At 42.4% G+C, this 20,134-nt stretch overlaps 1 protein-coding gene across 2 annotated transcripts in view; it reads left to right on the top strand.

The window, feature by feature from the left end:
• The first annotated feature begins 2,205 nt into the window (after positions 1 to 2,205).
• Positions 2,206 to 20,134, top strand: part of flt1 (fms related receptor tyrosine kinase 1) — a 40,024-nt gene continuing 22,095 nt past the window's right edge. For both annotated transcript variants that reach the window (XM_030079735.1, XM_030079736.1), the window contains exons 1-10: positions 2,206 to 2,508; positions 6,696 to 6,792; positions 8,831 to 9,042; positions 10,869 to 10,993; positions 14,279 to 14,444; positions 14,708 to 14,844; positions 15,849 to 16,023; positions 16,337 to 16,454; positions 17,662 to 17,831; positions 17,980 to 18,127. In XM_030079735.1, the coding sequence (XP_029935595.1) occupies positions 2,451 to 2,508; positions 6,696 to 6,792; positions 8,831 to 9,042; positions 10,869 to 10,993; positions 14,279 to 14,444; positions 14,708 to 14,844; positions 15,849 to 16,023; positions 16,337 to 16,454; positions 17,662 to 17,831; positions 17,980 to 18,127 (1,406 nt within the window). In that variant the 5' untranslated portion in view covers positions 2,206 to 2,450. The remainder of the gene's footprint in view (positions 2,509 to 6,695; positions 6,793 to 8,830; positions 9,043 to 10,868; positions 10,994 to 14,278; positions 14,445 to 14,707; positions 14,845 to 15,848; positions 16,024 to 16,336; positions 16,455 to 17,661; positions 17,832 to 17,979; positions 18,128 to 20,134) is intronic.

The raw sequence follows: 20,134 nt of genomic DNA, 5'->3' as shown, positions 1-20,134 counted from the left end.
TACTCCATTAATTTTTGCACAAGCCTATACTTGCACAGCATTGTGGATATACATTGATGTCAAGAAAATCTTAAATAATAACAGTTGGGATCATTCACTTTTCATGCTTTTTTTTTCAAGGCTGACCGTTCTACTTGTGTGCAGGACCCCACAGGTGGACAGGAATATTCATTTAACTGGTTTATTCACGGCAGCAGGGAGACTGTATTTTAGGGTATCAAATAAGACCTTAAGGCTGAATATGCCGGGTTACTTTATGCATGTAAATGTAGCCAATAACTTTCTGCACTTAGATTCTCTGTTTTCTATCTCCTTTTCCACTTTCAGCAGTGCATCTACCCCCCCTCGCTCACCTCCAGCCTCCTTTTTGCCTGTTTTCCCAGCTGTATTGTTTACCACAGAGATAGTGATCATGCCATGTGTTGCACACTGACAAAGAAAAATCTATCCATTTGCATGTGGAAAAGAGTTCTCTCCCTACAAGTATCTAGCCGTACGTTTTTGCCCTCACCTACATTTGTCTGCGTACTGTAAATGTGTGTTCATCACCCACTGTATGTTTCTGTGTTATTATAACTGTACTGTATGTGTATGTATGTGCATTTGTACATCAAAAGTTTATTGGAGTCATAGCATTACATTAAATATATTCTGTACTTGTAGTGGAGTGAGCAATTCCCAATTAAGGGAGGATAAAATATCATATTTTGCATTTCAGATTTGCTATGATGTTTTAATTTATCTTTATGGGGTCCACTTTGCTCTCCTTGAAAGCCAATGATGCCTCCTTAAAACTATTATGCTGGTTGAAGGCTGTACCTAGAAAAAGAAACTTGGTTACCAGGCCTTACGTATGCAATAACCAGTCAAATTGGAGGTGAGTCAAAGCAATTCAGCTTTTTTTATGAGTTGAATATCAGCTGAAAGAGCCTCAGTCCATCTGACTGATGCGCAGCTCTCCCCTGTAACTCCCCTGGTGGCTCCTTCTCCACAGCCAGCTGACACCGCCCAGTGGCCAACATGTAGTATCACCTCTGTCATGTCCCGCGAGGATGATAAACCCTCCAGCCAAAGGATGAAAAAAATATGTTTATTGTTGTTTAAAAGTATCAAATTATTTGTATTCATATTAAAGACACCATTAACAGTGGCAGAAGTGATGTGCAATTTATGTCTTTGTAGATGAGGTGTTATTATCAGTGTGCTGTGATTTTTGTTTTGTTTAGGCTATATTCCCTTTGATTGTTTCTTGGTTATTTGGTTTATTATGATCCTCGTCATGTTTGGGTAGAACTGGAGTTCCATCCTGTTTCATGACTTAAAGTTTGGCCTGGGTAGTTACTGTAAAAGCATCTTGCCACTTAATTCTCTGCCGTGCCCTTTTTAGGTGGCGCTATTGGCCATAAAGAGTACGAGCCCTTATATGTTGGGATGTCTGGAAGTCCTTGACCGTCTATACACTTCAGACAAGCATCAGTCATTTGAATTTGCATCAGCCCACTGTGACAAAATGCTGTGGTATGCTCTTGGTATTGACAGGTTAGGCAAAACTCACAATTGGGTATCAACCGCATTGTTAGTGGCATTGTGGTACTAGTGAAAGCCACTAATGTGGGTAAGATTTCGATGATTAATAGACTCAAAGTGATCTGTCTTGGTGTGCTGAGATCATGATTCTCGCTTTGGAAAGTGCAAGTCACTCTACAAGAGAGCAGGTGCATGTAGCAAGAAAATTGCTTTTTTAAAGCTGAAGGAATGCGCTCCGTGGGAAATTTTAGTCATGCAATCAAGTTCAATCTTGATCACGCCACCATCACCCCATCAGTTTGTTCGCGGTGCCTACGTGCTATCTATCTCGTCAGACAACCCAGAGCGCACAAGACGTACCCACTAGCGGCCCTGCGCGAGGCGCCTGCCAATATGATGATCATTGGTGCGTAATTCTAGCCTCTTCTTGAGGTCGGAATGTGGGCAAATTTGTTGGATAATGCATGAGACAGAGAGTCAAGTAAAGGCTTTTGCATTCCCAAGCACTGTTATATCAACCGTATATTGGCACACTGTGACAAATTCAATAGCCCAGGGGGAGCTGCTTGCGCCTTGGGTGTGTCAGTGGACGTCACGGAAGCCCGTTATCCGGTGGCTGTGGGAACTGTATAAATCTGTGCCAAAATCCAAAACGGTGGGAAAAAGTTGCTCTGGAGTTCGAGCGCGGTGTCCAGTTGCGTGATCTCCCGCAGCTCTCCTCAGGAAACCAACCATCTCCATTCACTGAGCGTCAGTGCTGAGCGCCACGGTGAAGCGCGCTGTAGTGCGGTGTCTGTGGTCCGATCTGGTGGGGGAAATTAAAAAAAAAAAAAAAAAAATACAAAACCACAGGATTTAAACTGAAAACTTCAACTTCACTGAAAGCGTCATCTTTAGAGGTGTCTCAGGAGTCGTCCGACAACATGAATTTTGCTTTCATCTGTATTCTTTGTGGATTGTCGTATGGTGTGTCCGCAAAAGGTGAGTGATACTTGGCACATTTTTGTCTGCTTACAAGGTGCAGCGGACACCTGCAGTAACCTGTTGCTGCTCACAGTTAATAATTAAGTCGTGTGGTTCAGCGACTTAATTATTAACTGTGCGCTATGATTTTATTTCAAAGCTGCAAACCGAAATAGATCACTACAAAAAAAAAAAAAAAGAAAAAAAGAAAAAAAAAGAAAAGAAAATCAAATCTTCATCAAACTCTTCAGAATGGCCTCATTACGCACGGCCACTGGTAAACGCCAGAATTTTGGATTTATACACTGATTATTCTACTTTGTGCAGGGTCGCTGGGCTTTACTGATATAGCTTTTACCAACAACTAGTAGATTCCCAATCCGTTCTTTTGAGTGGAATTAAAGCAGAGAGAGAAATGGGCTTCTCTGATATTCGCCTTTGATTAACGCTCTTAAGTGCTGCTGCTCATGTATCGGCAATTTAAGACGCCGGAGTGGTCGTGTGGCTCGGATTGTTCAACTTGTAAAGCTCTCTTACCACTGAGTGCAGTGCGGGAGATAAGCCCCATCCTGCGGGACACTTGTTTGGATAATTCGGACCTCTGTGGCCTGGCTTGGCCCCTGTGCGCGCTTGGCCCTGGTTGAGTCGACACACACACAGGGCGTTGTTTCCTGAGCCTGATGAGTTTGTCAAATGGAAGTTCTGATATAAATGACTGAGGGGTCATGGCCATCTCCTGAAAATTTTCAAGTGAGCAGGTACTGCATGGGGCCAATCGGCGCTTATTGCTAAAACAGTCGCCCGAGTACTTTCTACGCTCAAGAGACATCTGCGCGTTTTCGGTCGCTGGTTGGTGCTTAATGAAAGTTTGTAATATTGTTCCACAGCAAAATACCAAGAGGAGAGCGCTATCGCAAAGCACGTAGAGTCTGTTATGTATGTCTATTCAAACTCCATGCATCTGTTGTGGCCAAGGTCATTTCCTCCTGCTCAGTTAGTATTTCTAAGTATCCATATTGTATTCCATACACTCTATAAAACGTTATTTTGTCAGCCTACTTAACTCATCAACAATCAATTTGAATTACAATAATTTGTTTTAATTTAGTGCTGACAAGCCGTGTAGGTGTCACTTTTTGGAATTCACTCTAAGATAAAATAAACTGTAAGTTAGTTGATGCTGAAATACTGACCGAATGTGCATGGTACCTGTTTTTATCTGTTTTGATATCAGGGACGAAATAATTCTGCAAGTTGACTTTACAATTATAGAAATTGTCCTGTTGATTAAACTTTCCTTATGTAGTTAATTCATTGTAAAATAATCTCAAACTGCAGCCTATACACAGGGAGAGGTCGTGTAGCCTGCATTCAGTGGTCAACACCTCATCTCAGGCCATTTTCATCATCCGATAATTAAACCTGATTAGCTTCATAATTTAGGTCGAGATGTTTGCATCAGATAATATGAATTAACTACAAATGAGTGGCCACGTTCATTTGGAATGTATTTATTAATTGGTACATTGTCGTCATTGCCATTCCCATATAATAAAGTATTTGGATTGGATTTCCCCAGAATGTAGCGAAGTGGTTTTCAAAGTGGGGTCCAGGGACCATCAGGGGTCCTTGACGGGCTTCCAGTGGGTCCTTAGCAAAATGAAAAATAATTTGATTTCATTATACAGTAATTTAGTTTACTAGAAATTGTAATGGTCCTCAATGAGTGCTTATTTTAACATTATGATTTCATCCCATCATTTTGATCTATGTGTCAGTGTTCCAGTGCAAACCAAAATATAATTTCATATCACGGTCCTATCAAAGTAAAAGTGGGTGTCTAAAATATGAAAAAGTTTGAAAACCCCTTGACATCTTATTATAAAAGTATGTGAGGTTTATACTGATTCAGTGTGAATAACACACACCAGCTACAATAACAATAACATCTCTCTCTCTCTCTCTCTCTCTCTCTCTCTCTCTCTCTCTCTCTCTCTCTCTCTCTCTCTCTCTCTCTCTCTCTCTCTTCCCCCCCTCTCTCTCTCTCATTGCACAATATCTCCTACATTACAATGTCTGTTCAGGTATTTCCTCCAAGACACCATAATAAATTATCAGAGGTGATTTTGCGAGTCTCAAGTTTTGTTGAACTTCACAAGAATTTTCCAAGAAACTGTGCGGAAACCCACCTCTGAGTAATAATACTCAATAATAAATGTCTGGAAGTCCTTGACTGTCTATACACTTTAGACAAGCATCAGTCGTTTGAATTTGCATCAGCCCACTGTCACAAAATGCTCTGATATGCTCTTGGTATTGACAGGTTTGTATCAACCGTCTTATATTAGTGGCATTGTGGTACTAGTGAAAGCCGCTAATGTGGGTAAGATTTCGATGATTAATAGACTCAAAGTGATCTGTCTTGGTGTGGTGAGATCATGATTCTTGCTTTGGAAAGTGCAAGTCACTCTACAAGAGAGCAGGTGCATGTAGCGAGAAAACTGCTCTCTTTTTTTAAAGCTGAAAGAATGTGCTCCGTGGGAAATTTTAGTCATGCAATCAAGTTCAATCTTGATCACGCCATTGCACAATATCTCCTACATTACAATGTCTGTTCAGGTATTTCCTCCAAGACACCATAATGAATTATCAGAGTGATTTTGAGAATCTCAAGTTCTGTTGAACTTCACAAGAAATTTCCAAGAAACTGAGAAACTAATAAATTTAATCTAATGCTTCAGGTCATGTTTTTTTTTTCTTTTACTAGAAAATGACACAAGAGGTTGTAATCTGAGCTACACTGAGTAACATGGAAATTGGGCTTGTAGACACTTTGTAGCTTGTTGAAAAGCCCCCGGGGTCCGGACGAGACTCTTGACTTCCCCTCCCTCTTCCCTTACTCTGCCTGCCTCTGTGTGTGTGTGTGTGTGTATGTGCCTGTGTGTCTGTGTGTGACTCATACACTGTGTGTGAAAACTGAGGAAATAGTATAGGAAGCGCTTGCAGTGTGAGTAAATCTAGATCTGCTCAATAGGACATCCACTGGGAACAATGATGCTGACAATGAATGGTAATAATGGACTCCAGCACTTGAATGCGCACAAAGGTTCTTATTATGAAAACCTCAGCCACTGACAGCTATATGAATGACTTCACTATTTACAGCCTCATATGGCGCTGAACTACATTTTGTGTACAGTCTATAAGCAGCAGCCATATTGAAGAGCAGACTTCCCTGAATGATGTTTCCGCTGCAGTTGGGAGGAAGGAAGGGCGGACGGACAGCAGTCTTTATCTCTCATTAATAAACCTCAGCAATGCAGTGGAGTAATGCCCTTATTTGATAAACAAGAGAGACACTGCTTACGCATTTCCACACTGGTTGTCAAGTGGCCCTATAGAGGTCTGAGAGAGTGGATGTTAGGAGGGTCAAAGGATGGGGAGGAATTCTGTGGAACCGGGGCTCACTTGATCTAGTTTGTTTGTGATTGGCAATGCTTACTGGCGCTGTCTTAAATATTTGCTGCGAGAGAGGTGTTTATATCATGCAGGATTTCCCAAGAACATTGTCTTGTTGATATGGGACATTTAGACTGTGACATCAAAGCTTTTCATTAAAAACTATATCAGTATAAATTTGGATGAGGTAGCTCACTTTTGTACACTGGAACATCAATACAAGCCCATTCTGATGCCAATTGACTGTTAAAATATGGTTATGGATCCATTCAGCAGGCTCAGTGAAATGGCTCTGTTTTTAATTAAATGGACATGCAAAGACACATCCAGACAGAAATTAGATTATTAGATTAGTTTAATAAGAAGACACATTCCTTCAAATGAAACAGTGTCCAATTTGGTGTGTATACAGCCTGCTGAAGTGTCCCCGAGCGAGCTACTGAGTCATTAGGCTCTCTAGGGTTGCTGGTCTGTAGAGCTGACCAGGGCCTCTGACTGGGAGACAAGACATTCTCCACATATGAATCATTTACATTCCACTGATTGTCATTAGACAACTCATCAATCATTCAGTTCTACAGTTCAGTTATGAAGTTAATTAATCATGGAGCGCTGGGCTGGTGGGATCCTGCCACATGTGCAGACTAATTTTGACTATTGGGTGGTGAATGAGTTGTAACTGCCTGAGCTCCCATGTCTCCATTGTCCTTCAGCACTCCTGCAACTAAACTCTCCTATTTCTGCAGGTAAAGAGTCAAAAGGAAAATACAGTCTCCCTCTTCTGGATGTGAAAGCTCGGCAGCTAGTCCTGGAGACCAACCAAACACTGCTGCTCAACTGCAGGTCAGTTTGTAATTTATCAGTTACCTTGTTTGTAATCTATCAATTACAAACTAGATAGATAGATAGATAGATAGATAGATAGATAGATAGATAGAATGCACTTAACATGCTAAAATGGTCTTTGTCTATGATTTCTCAGATGTAAAGACTAAACAGAATCAAGTAAACATGTAATTCCCTAAAAATGATGCAGCCATCCTTTAGGCCAGTCAGTAACAAGATGCATTCTCCTTCAACGTTTATCAAAATCAGACCAATGGTGACTGAACTATTAAACTTGAGATCGATTTTTTTTCTTATAGCCTAGCTCAATTAGGGCGATCACTATAACTTAAAAGCATTACTGGATTTGTGTAACAAGTTTCATTGTAGTCAGACTTGTGGTCAGTGGTAAAGCTACCAGTTTCTTCACACTGGAAGCAGCTGAACTACAGCAATGCTACCAGGAAAATAGACTTAACCAAAGCCATATGACTAAAACTGTGAGAGAGTATTACAAAATTGTAACAAAATATCATACAAAATTTTGCCACATGCCAGGAAAAAAAATGCCACTGAATTTATTGCAAAAAGTGCCTGCTTTGTCACCTTCTGCATGCAGGACACATATATTAATTAGTTGATCATTAATTCATGTTCATTTGAAACAAAGGGGTGCTTTGGTTTTGTATGCAATGTCCAACATTCAGACACCTGCTTTACTTTATTTAGCGTCTTCATGGCACCAAGCAGGATTACTCAGCTGGCCAGGTAATTAAAAAAAAAAAAAAAAAAAAAAAAAAAAAAGTGTGCCACAACTTCTCTCAGTACTTGTTACCAACTTGTGCGACTATCATTGCTTATGACTAAGACACTCTGAAATCCTATATGAGAGTCCAGAGTGTCCAGACTGAGATACATCTGAAGAAATTTCATGTGCTTTTTTACCGTTCAGACTTTCTGAAATCAATCTGGATACAATCTGGATATGGCTGGCAGTGTGAACAAGGCCTAACTGACATCTCATAAACTGAAATTTAGTTTTAAAAATTCAGATCCACTTAAAGCAGTCCAAATCCAAACAGTCCCATCTGGGTTCTTCACCCCAACCAGCTGTGGCCCAAAACTGTAGTTTCAGTAGTTAACTGCACCAAAAATGGCAACTAATAAGTATTTTAACTACTTGACTCACATTAAATATAAAATTAGAACTACCTGTAAGTTACTATACAATGTAATTAAACTACTACTTTAATTTCATGTAGTGAAACTCATCCCAATACTATGGTTTAGCAGTTATAGCCTTTCAGAGTAAAACAAAAAAAAAAAAAAAAATAAGGGGGGGGAAAGGGAAAAAAAGACCATATTTGTAGCACCTCCATCAGGCTATTGAGTGTAATATTTATTGAACAACTGACCACAGTGTCAAAATGTGCTGTCCCTCCAAGAGCTATCAAAATTGCACCATTGGTATCTGAGATGGTACATTTGAGTTTGAAATTTTGACTTTAAATTATAATGGCCTCATCAAGATCATTGACAGTACCAAATTGAATCATAGCTAAAACTTTTGTCAAAACACACCAGTAGGGGGGCAAAATTACGGAAGTTTATTGCAATGGATGAAATTTTGACCTTTGATGATAATTTCCTCATGGGGCCAATCAGTGTCATTTTGTAAATACTAGAGCATGATGTCAAAATGCAAGGCCTGCAAGTTTCATCAGAGTCAGATGAGTGGCATCTCTGATATCAAGTGATATATCATGTGATATATCTATATATATATCTATATCTATATCTATAGCTATGTGTATGTATGTATGTAAGTAGCTCCATTAGGCCAGTCAGTGTAACTCATTACATTCTGTAACACAATGCAACAATGCATCATCAGCCTCCCCCTCCTCAAGAAAACAATAAGTGGCACTATAGTGATTAGATTGTGTGGTACAGGCCACATGATGCAGCTTGAAGGTGAACACACACAGAAAAGTGTGTATCAGATGTTAGTAATGCATGCCCAGTCTCAACCCGCTGTACCTGTTGACCTCTCCAGGGGCCGTTGGGAGCTGGTATGGGCGTTCCCAGCAGGCTTGTCCAAAGATCAGGGGAATGTACAAGTTGAGGAGTCTCGCTGTGGCAGGACAGGCCAGCAGTACTGCAGCCGTTTGACGGTCAGCCAAACCTTGGCACAGCACACCGGCCCTTATCGCTGCCGGTACCGGCACCGAACCAGCAGACAAACCTCTGTCTACGTCTACATCGCAGGTAAGACGCTCTGTCAAGAGGGCCGAGGCTGCTGCTGTCAGCCATATATAAGGTCGTTCATTATAATGTTCATGACAATAAATTAATTATTGCTGATGTCCTGTTGTCTTGGCTCCTATGCCCACTCTTTCTTCTCCAGCTGCCTTTTGTTCCCTTTCTTTTGCTTTCTTTCTTTCTTTCTTTCTTTCTTTCTTTCTTTCTTTCTTTCTTTCTTTCTCTATCTATATCCCTCTCACCCTCCAGCTCTCCCCCACACCACTCTGTCCCTCACACCCATTGATTGAGTTGCTCCCCTACCCCCCATGTTCATTGTTTATATCCCCAGGTTAAACAGGATGTGGTGGGTGCTAAATACAGACCAATGCCAGAGAGCCAATTATATCTAAACACTGTTTGTCCCAACAACACATCCTTCTAGATGACTCTGGCACAGTTTCACCCCCTCCTCCCTCTGCCTCTTTTCTCAGCCTTAGTCTACCTCCCTCCTCTCTATATATAAATCCTTTTTACTTTCGTTTACGTGCTACCTCAAGGCCAGGAATAGCCCAGCTGCTGAAAGGCTCAGGCCTGGGCAGAGTTTCCCAGGGCATCAGCCTTATCTGCTCTCCTCAGCCCTGCTTGAAGCATCCTGTGCCGGGGGAGGAGGGGCAGGCTGGGAGGGGGTGTAAGCGGGAGGGGATGTTGCTGTCTCTCTACAAGGTGGCGGTAGGGAGGTGTGTGGGAGTGGTGTGTGTGCATGTGTGGCGCTGGAGAGGATAGGATGAAGGCCAGGGGCCCGGTGGTATCCAGGGGCAGAGGAGGCATGATGTCTGCCCTGTCGGCTCCTCCCTGTCCTGGGGATGTCGCTGTCCTGGGCTGGACCGGGCCCTGAGCTGGGCCGGAGGCCAGGGTTACAGGGCAGGCTACTGTTTGGCCAACAGGACCCTTGGGAGCCATCAATCGCTCAGGTCGCTACGTCCATTAAGCGTCACTCTTGGCCTGCTGCTCTCAGCCTCCTCAGCCTTTGCCTCCCTCCCGGTCCTCTATATGGAATCAAAGCAGGAGAAGGAAGCCCTCTGTCCACTAGTCCTTGGGGTACTTTTGTTCGAATGTTCAGAGATTTGCTTTCCTTGAATAACACCCTACAGTAACAAACAATACAGTGAGCAACACCCACACCTTTCAATGGCACAGAAGTATTACAGTAGCGGAGCTGGGAGGAGAATGCACAGAGAGGCCGTTTGATTGCCTCCAAACAATCTGTGTGTTTATTGTTGACTTCAGGCAGTCATTTGCTGAATGGGTATTCAGTGAATGGGTGTGTATGTTTAGGAGTGTGTGCATGTTTATTTTTGTTTATTGTTAACTGTAATTCTTGTATGTGTTTATGTGTGAGTGTGTTTATGTGTGAGTGTGAGTGTGTGTGTGTGTGTGTGTGTGTGTGTGTGTGTGTGTGTGTGCGTGTGTGTGTGTGTGTGTGCATGTGCGCCCGTGGTTGTTTTCTTGTCAGTTTGTGTGTATGCATAAAAACTGCATAACATATGGACGTCAATTCTCTTTATTCTGTGTGTGTCATAGGTTTAACTCTGACTCGGAAAATGGGCTGACATGTCCCAATCAGTCTGAAAATTATTATTTTGCCCAGAGCTCCCCTCCTCCACCACCATAAATTGTGTCCCTGCTACCTTTCAGACCACAGTTACAACCCTGGTGTATATGATTTTGTGTGTGTGTGTGTGTGTGTGTGTGTGTGTGTGTGTGTGTGTGTGAGTCTGTGTTGATGCATTTATTTTCCATGCTTATTATTTGTACTGTATGTGTCCCTGACCGCAGTGTTTGGGTTTCAGACAGCCGGCGGCCATTTGTGGAATTGCGGGGTGAGAGCCCAGATGTGCTGTACATGAAGGAGAGGGAGTCGCTGCTCATCCCCTGCCGGGCCACTCACCCTAACACCACCGCCTCGTTGGTAAAGGTTAGTGCGCCTTATCGTGTGAATCGGCCTTTTATTAGGGCTGGGCGATATGGACAAAATCAAATATCTTTTACTGAATGCCTTGATATCAATAAATTCTGAAAATTTCATCCCTTTACAACCAGAAAAAGACAACATGTATGCCATATTGTGATATTAGGATGTTCAAAATCTCAGATGATATCTAGAGTTACATCACAACATCAGTTCATCTCGATATATAGCCTAGCCCTGATTTTCAATTCATACACGGATACTGGTCTAATGCAATCATACGGACCAAAGTGCCACTTCCTGCTCTTGGTTATGATCTCTATACACTCTTTGTGTGTTTCTCTTTCCGTTACACTGCCATTCACACTCTCTGTACATCATCGCTTGTCCCAGTTTTTCCATCAGGGCTCATATATGAACATGACCCACCATCCCGTTGTTTTTCCCTGTCCAGATCTTTCACCACATTGTTCTTATCTTGGCAGCCGTTCTGCTGCGGTGTGTGTTTGTTTGTGTCAGTGTGCGGATATGTGTGAAAGTGTGTGCGGATATGTTTGTGAGTGTTGGTGCTTGAGCGCTGAGTGAGAGTGGAGAGTGGAACCGAGTGCAATGAAGAGCTTAAAAGTGCGGGCTGTCACTGAGCATGTATTTTTGCATGTTTGTGTTACTCATGCGTGAGCCAGCCATGCATGAGTAAGTGCGTGCATGTGCGCTTTGCTGTATCAGTGTGTTAGTCTGCATTCAAGAATGTGTGCGTGTGTGTGTGTGCTAATGGCTGCATGAATGTGTGTATTGGAGCCTGTCTAATTATGTCTTGAAGAGAGGGCACCGGTATGTCAAAGATGCCCCGTTTTTTAAGGGCTTTTTCCGAGTGAGCGGCGCCCACAGCGTCCTGTTGGCACTGTTTTTACCCCCGGAGACAGGACGTGGGGTCTAGAGTGCCCCCTTGGCCCCCGGCCAGCGCCTGCCCGCCTTGGTTGCAGCCCCCCTGACCCCACCCTGCCTCCTTTGCTCTACCTCACGTCTACCTCCTTTGCAGTAGGAGCCCTGGCTACTGACTTCCTCCTGATGCTTTAAACAGCTGGCACGCCTGGTAGAGGAAGCGGAGGTGACTTTAGCACAATGTCTGCCAGTGCAGCTACTGTTGGACCTGCCACATCAAAGAACAGGCGATGCTCTTTAATCATGCTTGTAATTTTTTGGCAGACCCAAGCAGGACCGATTATAATATGCTGGCCAATATGTCATTGTTGCTTGTAGGAAGCTATGTTGTGGTACAGTCACTATAGATAAGTTGTTATACATAGACATAGGTTAACAAAACAGGGTAAACCAAAACTGAAAAAAAATCTCCGTCTGATCAAATCATTTAGGTTCAATTTCAGTGTGAAAAAAAATTGTTTTCCTTAAAACAAGCGGGGAAAAAATTGGGGTGAGATAATCCCACTTGTTTTGAATGCAGTTTCATTTATTTCAGGAATTTTTCAGAATAAATGCAAGTATAAATATGCTGAGCTCGAAAGAAGTGTATTAGCACTGATAACAAGTGGGATTATTTCTTGTTTCCCACTTGTATTTGAAGAAAAACAAGATTTTATCACTGAATATGAGACTAAATGACTTGTTTAGATTATTTATTTATTTGAACCAGTCAGGATTCAGGATCCAGGAGCTGTTAAGAAAGAGAACAACCCGACCCTTCTTATCATGTCCTTCAAGTTCTGCTTCAGGATGTACCATGAATCTGACCTTAAAACAGTCACGGCTGGACACCAACACAGACATATCTCTTAACAAATGCCTGGAGCCACAATGGCAATTCATCTAAAAATACTTCTCCTCCCCACTGTCACCCCTCTAACCCTGTGCTGGCCTGTCCTGAACCAGGAATCCTCTCACTGTCACACACTCAGGAGTGTTTTTTTCCTGGAAGGATTTTGCACTTTGCCTGGATATTTAATATGACCCTTCACAGTGGGAACAATATCCAGGAGGCCCTCCTCTCTCGCTCTAGCTGTGAAAGTGACCAGGAGGTCCCGGAGGTCCGGGAAGAGGGGGGATGGGGGGGAGGGGGTTGACCTAGGGCTCCAGTCAAAGTGTCTATATCCTGTAGTAACAGGATGTGAGGAGATGGACTGGAGTCACGTTTCTTACATCCTGATTCGTTTGCTCCTCCCACATTTCTCCACCTCCATCACAGCCTCCTCGCAACACTCAGGTTTTAAACAAGGGGTAAGATGGGCACCAAGGGCACTCGTGATGCAGAGCCTCGGTTAAATCGGGATGAGGGAGGGGTGGGAAGCACCAACATTACAGGACTCAGAGGAGAGGAGGAGCAACTCAGTGGCGTCTGAGAGGGTCACCTCACTGCCGTAGTCTGGGAGGGGGGCTATCAGCCAGTTCACACTGGGGTGGATGACTAGGGGGAAGTGTGTGTGTGAGTGTGTGTGTGTGTGTGTGTATTGAGGGGGGTCCACCTGTTCCCTAGAGAGAGGGTGGGAGGCTTCCACTGTGTCACAGAAACTCTAGTAAACATTTCCTTGAGTCTGCTTCTAAGAAAACAACAAGGTTACACAAGCATCCATGTCTAGGTAGAAACCGGCTTATAAAACTGACTGGTGCCTGTGCATAATCTGTCCAAGTTCAAAAGTTACTGTGGTGTCCAAGTGAACTGAAAGCAGCTTAACTTAAAGTACATGGTAATACATTTTCAAAAAAGTGGGGGGAAAACTTATTTTATTAGGTTTTTGGTCACACCTCGTGGTTTTAGGGCCGAGTGGGGATGTGTTCTGTCAGGAAGCACAAGACACCAGTGAAAAGTCAGTTTTGCATTAGCAAAAGCACAGGAACATGACAGCCCCCACTTAATCTACAAGCCTCTGCCAAAATTGTGACCATATGTGAACAGACCTGTGTAAAATGACTGTTGGTTATTCTTTTATGTAAAACATTGCCCACTGATTAAAATTATTTGCAAAGTTTCACCATGGTTTCTCCTCTTTGAATTTCACAGCAATTACAATAGGAGAATCATTCTCAACAGTCTACAAGTAATCCTTTGGAAAGGTCCATTACAAGACAAAAATGATCCGTGTGGCCTAGGATCAAGATGTTTTTTTTTGGATTCAAATGTTGTTTTACGGTTAACTGTCACCCCCTCAGTGCTAAAGCTGTTTTGTGCTCCGTGACAACTCATCTCTGTAAATCAGTTGTTCCTTAGAAATCATTCTTCAGAAGTGATCTCAGATGTGACCAGTCATGAATGTTGTCCTTTCCTCCCTTCTCCCACAGTTCCCCAATCATGAGCTGCGCCCAGACCAGAGGAACATTATTTGGAACAGCAAGCGAGGCTTCACCATTCGCAGCCCCACCTACTTTTACATCGGCCTCTTCTTCTGTCAGACGGCCACTGATGGTGTCAAACACTCGTCACACATATACTTCATACACAGACCAGGTCAGCATATTCCCTGCACAAATGTCTGTCACCTACATTTCACAGTGTGTATTGCATGTAAAAGTGTGTGTGTCCCCCACTGGTTTATGCATTAATGTTAACTTCTAAAGTCAAGTTTTTTAAGCACAGCCAGTCCATATAGACTCAGTAACTAAATTTAATTCTAACCTGTACTCTGAATGTGGCAGAAAATGGTTGGCACTCTTATATTTTTTGGTTCTTTTTTTATCAAATTCCCTCTTTTCCGTCTCTCTCTGCTCCAGTGAGTAATATCATGGAGGTGTATCTGAACAGCAGTGGACCTGTTCAGGCCCTGAAGGGAGAGAAACTGGCCCTGAACTGCACTGCCACTGGAGAGCTGAACACCAGAGTCAACATCACCTGGGACTACCCTGGAAAGGTCAGACCTACATTAATGTCAGTGGAGATCTAGGCAAGCGTTTAGATGGCAAATGATGCTGAATGTTAGCACGGCGCTGCTTTCTCAGAGTCTCAGTTTTAGCATTACAATGTGCAGGAAAACAGTAAACCTCCTCAGCCAATGTCATCTGAAAAAACTGAAAAAATTAAAAACAATGCTTTAGGTGAAAACCTGGGAACATTTTTGGTGGTTTTTATGTTTTCACATCAGTTGGAGGATTACGCACTTCTCTGTGGGTGGAGAAACTTGCGCAACCCTTGGGTTTATGAAACTTTTTGAAAACCAATTAGTTAAATTCAAAAATGCATCATCATCAACCTAACAACACAGCTGTTTTTCTTAGGTTAGCACCCTCACATCAGCAGTTAGGTAGATACTGTGTTGCAACATCACTGTCATTGATGTATTTGCCTTTATATATATATATATATATATAAAAAAAAACATAAAAACTTCAGCTGTCTTTGTGCTGGGAGAACAGCACCATTTTCCTGTTTTGTACCATGAACTAATCTTTCTTTGTGCCGTAAAGAAAAAGGAGTGCATCTTCCTGCAAAATTCGACTTAACAAAATCAAGTCATACACTCATCAACACAGTGATCATCATCTAACTCAGTGGCTCTCAGACTGGGTGTCACAAGATGATTAAGATATAAGTGGAGGAAAATAAAAGCATTTTTGATATGTAAAATTCGGATTATTTTTTTTCATATGTTACTCTTTTTTCTGTTTCCTTGTGAAATGCTGAGTAGTTTTAAAACACGCTGTCTCGTCTGATAATTAAGCAAATGAAACAACCTGGACAGGTGGTCGTTCTTTATGTGCTCACCACTGTGCACAAGCAGCCGGCGACAGGAGCTTGCGAGTTGGCACTGGTTTATTTTAAACCACTGCTCTAACACACTCATACATTAATATTAATGTGCCCCAAAACAGGACAAACAGGTCAACTTGCTGTTAACTCTCCCTCTTCCACCTTCAGGAAAATGGCATCAGCACCATCAGCAAGCGGATCCTGAACATCCGAACGCACATGTTGTTCTACAGTATTCTGACAATCCCCAAGCTGCAGCGCTCAGACAGGGGCCTCTACACCTGCCGTGTCACCAGCGGCGAAAAAATCAAACGAGAGACCAAAGTGACTGTTACCGTCTATGGTTAGTGTCCACCAAGACACACCCTGACACCTCCAGATACACTCACATTTCCAAACCGCAGAGATCCTTGTATACAGATTACTGATCAGTTTCATTATGAGGATGTTGGTGTAGGGTTTCAAAATGTCATAATGTTTGCCGTCCAACAGCGTGTACTTGATGAATCACTACCGGGGGCGGTAGATAAAGGTCACGAATGATTATAAATTTTTTTCATTCACTGTTTCGATCTTAAATTTGTGCATACGTGTTTGTGTGCATGTATATGTGTGTCTGTGTGCGTGTGTGTGTGAATTTAATTCCCGTCTCCTAGACCGTCCGTTTATCCACCTGAAGCCCAGAAATGGATCTGTGATGGAGGTACAAGCAGGACAGAAGTCTTATCGGCTCTCTCCCAAACTGAGAGCCTTCCCTGCCCCAGAAATCATCTGGTAAGAGTCATGATTCACCAGTCCCCTGCCTCTGAGATCACACACTCCTCTGCTGGCAGGATTAGGTGACTTACAATCCAAATGTCTTGCGAAAGACAGAAACAGATTCAGTCACCATATGTCCCTCGTCACTTTTCATACTTTCCTTTTGATGTGTCCAGCCCTTTGTGGTGACAGGCACCTGTGAATCACTCTAGTGTTTCCTTTTTCTAGGAATAAGTCGCGTCAGAGTCCCCCCCCCCAGTCTCCCTTGCATCCCTTTCCTACTGTCTAAACAACAAACAAGAAAAAAATCCAGACGGTGGACTACCCACTGCTATTAATCTGCAATATATACCATGCCTTTATTGTCGTGCCATGACAATACAGTCATGACAATAAGACACAATTAGAGAATGCCTTGGAGTTTTTAACATGATTTTTAAGTCGACCCCTATTCAAAGAGCCTCAAACAAACCCAATTTGAGTCCAACATTTTTTTTTTTTTATTCCTAAGCAGCAGATGTTAAGCAGTCATTGTTGTGATGCTTTTTCACCGCACCTCTCAGGCATTGATTGTCAGCTGAACAGCTTGTCTCTCTCCTTGGAGTTTGAGTTTCTGTCATTGGCATTATTTTTCTTTGTCTGCTCAGCGATCACTGCTCATGTTAACCTTCTACTCACTTCACACAATCAGCTGTTGCTGCTGGAAATGTAAAGTGCATTGTCTCCTGTGTACCAAAGGATTTTTGTCCAGCAAAGATCCACCAGACAGACAGGGTGTTAGGAGCAGCAAATGTAAGAGCTTACTTCTGGCAATGCATTTAACTGATTTAACTATATATTTACATCACCATTGTGTTGTATCAACTGGCAATACAGAAGTAGTAAAACAGGTATATGAAAATGTCTGTGTGAAATGTATTACAGAGACACAAATTAAACATGCTCCTTTTGGAAACTAAGCAATGATATTCATATTTTCAAATCACAAAATGTACACAGTTTTTTTTATTTTCCTTTTTTTTCCATTTATACTGAGGCTGTCGGTATGTAAGCACTTTGGAACTGCTTTTTTGAAAAGTCCTGTGTAAATATAAATTGGATATAAGCTATATATAAGTATAGTTATGTGTTTACTTACTGATCTTTGCTTAAAGTAAGAATTGTATGGACTTTGCCCCTGAAATTCCTGCTGAAAGATCCCCTCTCTCTGTGTTTGTGACAGGATGAAGGATGGCACGGTGGCAGCAGAGCAGTGCTCCCGATACCATGTAGACGGGAATTCCCTGGTGATCCGGGATGTAGCAGAGGAGGATGCTGGGAAATATACCGTCCTGGTGGGAATCCAGGAACACGGACTCAAACAGAATCTCACGCTCACACTGGTGGTCAAGGGTGAGAAGCAGTGGCTTATTTCTTCAGTCACCAACCACCTTTAACTCTGTCTGTCTCTCCTCCTGGGGAGTAAACTTGATGCTCATATCTATGTGTGTGTATCTGTCTTTGTGTGTGTGTGTGTGTGTGTGGGCTTGCTGCCTGACAGTGAGTCCCCAAATAGGAGAGAAGGCGGTGTCGTTGCAGGACCCTGGCACCGTCCCGCGGGGGAGCAGACAAGCCCTGCACTGCACGTCCCACGGAGTGCCCGCTCCGCACATCCAGTGGCTCTGGCACCGCTGCCCGTCCAAAGGCCTGTGAGTAGCCCAGCACAGCAGACACACTGCCCACCGGACGAGCCGGGTCCCACAGTGATAATACCCACCGTTTGAAATAGATCACACCATTGTTTAAACTATTGAATAGTGTCAAGAATAGCCACCTTTCACAAAACACCACAATTTGACTGGATGAAGTCATTTATATATTTTGGTAACACTTTACAATAACAGTACAACAATTAACGTTACTTAATGTTAGTTACTGTTAGTTAATGCTGTAATGGTTAATTAACTGTTAGTTAATGATTATTATGGCATTTACTAATGTTAATAATATCTACAATAACCCTTAAATAACATATAAATTAATACCTTAGCATGAACAGCATTAGTTAACGGTTAGTTAACTGTTACTTAATATTTATTACGGCATCAACTAACGTATTTTTTAAACACTGATCAATAACAACTTTGTTTTGTTTTTTCCAAAAATGCATATACTCTCTTTAACTTTACATAAATATAGAGCAATTTATCAGCTTAAAATAGAAATATTCACAGACATTTTTGTGTTGCCAAAGGATGTGCAGTATCCTTACTGTCTTGATTGATAAGTTTACATTTACCTGCGTTTTCCAAAAGTTGTTCAAGTTCAAGTTCAAGATTATTTAAAGCTCGATCTTACTTGTTTACAGTCCCAAAGGGCTTTACATGCCCACAAGTTTGCAACAAACAAGACGACACCCCCTGACTTAATCTTAATTTACGTTATCAGTTGTATACAATCATAAATCAAATCCAACTAAAATGATGCCACATTATTGCCATCACGTTCAGGAATAATTTTCAGGTCATTGCTTGATAAATGTTAATGTATTGTTTTTTTATTTACATTTTGAACACGTTTTGTCTACATCAAAATAAGGGCTGTGAATAATGTTAGTGTTGCAATGTTTCAAAGACTTACAGCACAGTCCAGCAAACTGATGTCTTATTTGTTGTGTGTTAATTGTGTGTGTGTGTGTGTGTGTGTGTGTGTGTGTAAGTTTGAAAATGGAGACATGTTTTGTCTATTTCAGCATGTGTTCAGACAGTATTTCCTTTTTAAAACCAGAACAGATGCCTTTGGGGGCCTTTCATGTGCAGGAGTGTGTGAGTGTGTGTGTGTGTGTGCGCACGCCCATGTGTGTGTACTCCATCATGTTTGTCTTTATGTGCATGCTTTTATGTGACTCTTTCCTCATGTTTGTTCCTTTACTGTCCATATGTCTTTTCCCCATATGTTTGTGCATATGAGTGTGTATGTGTGTGTGTGTGTGTGCCTGTGTGTGTGTGTGTGTGTGTGTGTGTGCCTGGTACATTCACAGACACAGTACACAGTGTAACTCAGACTTGAAAGGGCAGAGAAAAAAAACACACACTTCAATAGAGGCCAGTTCCGTGCTCTCAGTCACGATTTGTTGGTTTCCAAATCAAACGCTATGATTTAATGAATTTCCTGTCCAGGACACAGGGTGAGAGGCCTGTTTATTATTGTGATTGCACACCGCATCCTGTGATGCTTTTTCTTATATCTGACACACACACTATATATAAAGTTCTCATGAGAAATAGCCCAACCCAGTGATGCCTTGGGATAGTCATTTAGTCAAACATGTTGCGCACACACAGACACACACACACACACACACACGCTCAATACAAACACACCATGCGTACTCAAGTGAACACTTGGCAACAACGTGATTGAGTTGTTCTCGGGGGTCAGACACTTATTGTGTTGGTTATGACCAAGTCAGAGAGGTTAAGTATTACCTGAGAGCACCGCAGCAGCCGCCCATGTGCTATTCCCCTTCAGAGACGCGCTGACATCATCAGTGTACTTGACCCTTAACCCCAGCACGCTCACATGGCGCCATGCATACATGCATCCAGCGTGGCTTTACCCCCTCTGTACCTGTAAATGCAATCTATATAATGCACCGCCTTTTGGGCAGATGTGGGTACTGAAATTTTTCTCTGAGTTTGTGAAATTCATTTTGA

This window comes from Myripristis murdjan, chromosome 20 (assembly GCF_902150065.1).
Source record: "Myripristis murdjan chromosome 20, fMyrMur1.1, whole genome shotgun sequence".
Lineage (NCBI taxonomy): Eukaryota > Metazoa > Chordata > Actinopteri > Holocentriformes > Holocentridae > Myripristis > Myripristis murdjan.
Note: the sequence above shows the minus strand (reverse complement) of the source record. Positions and strands in the feature narration are given on the sequence as shown.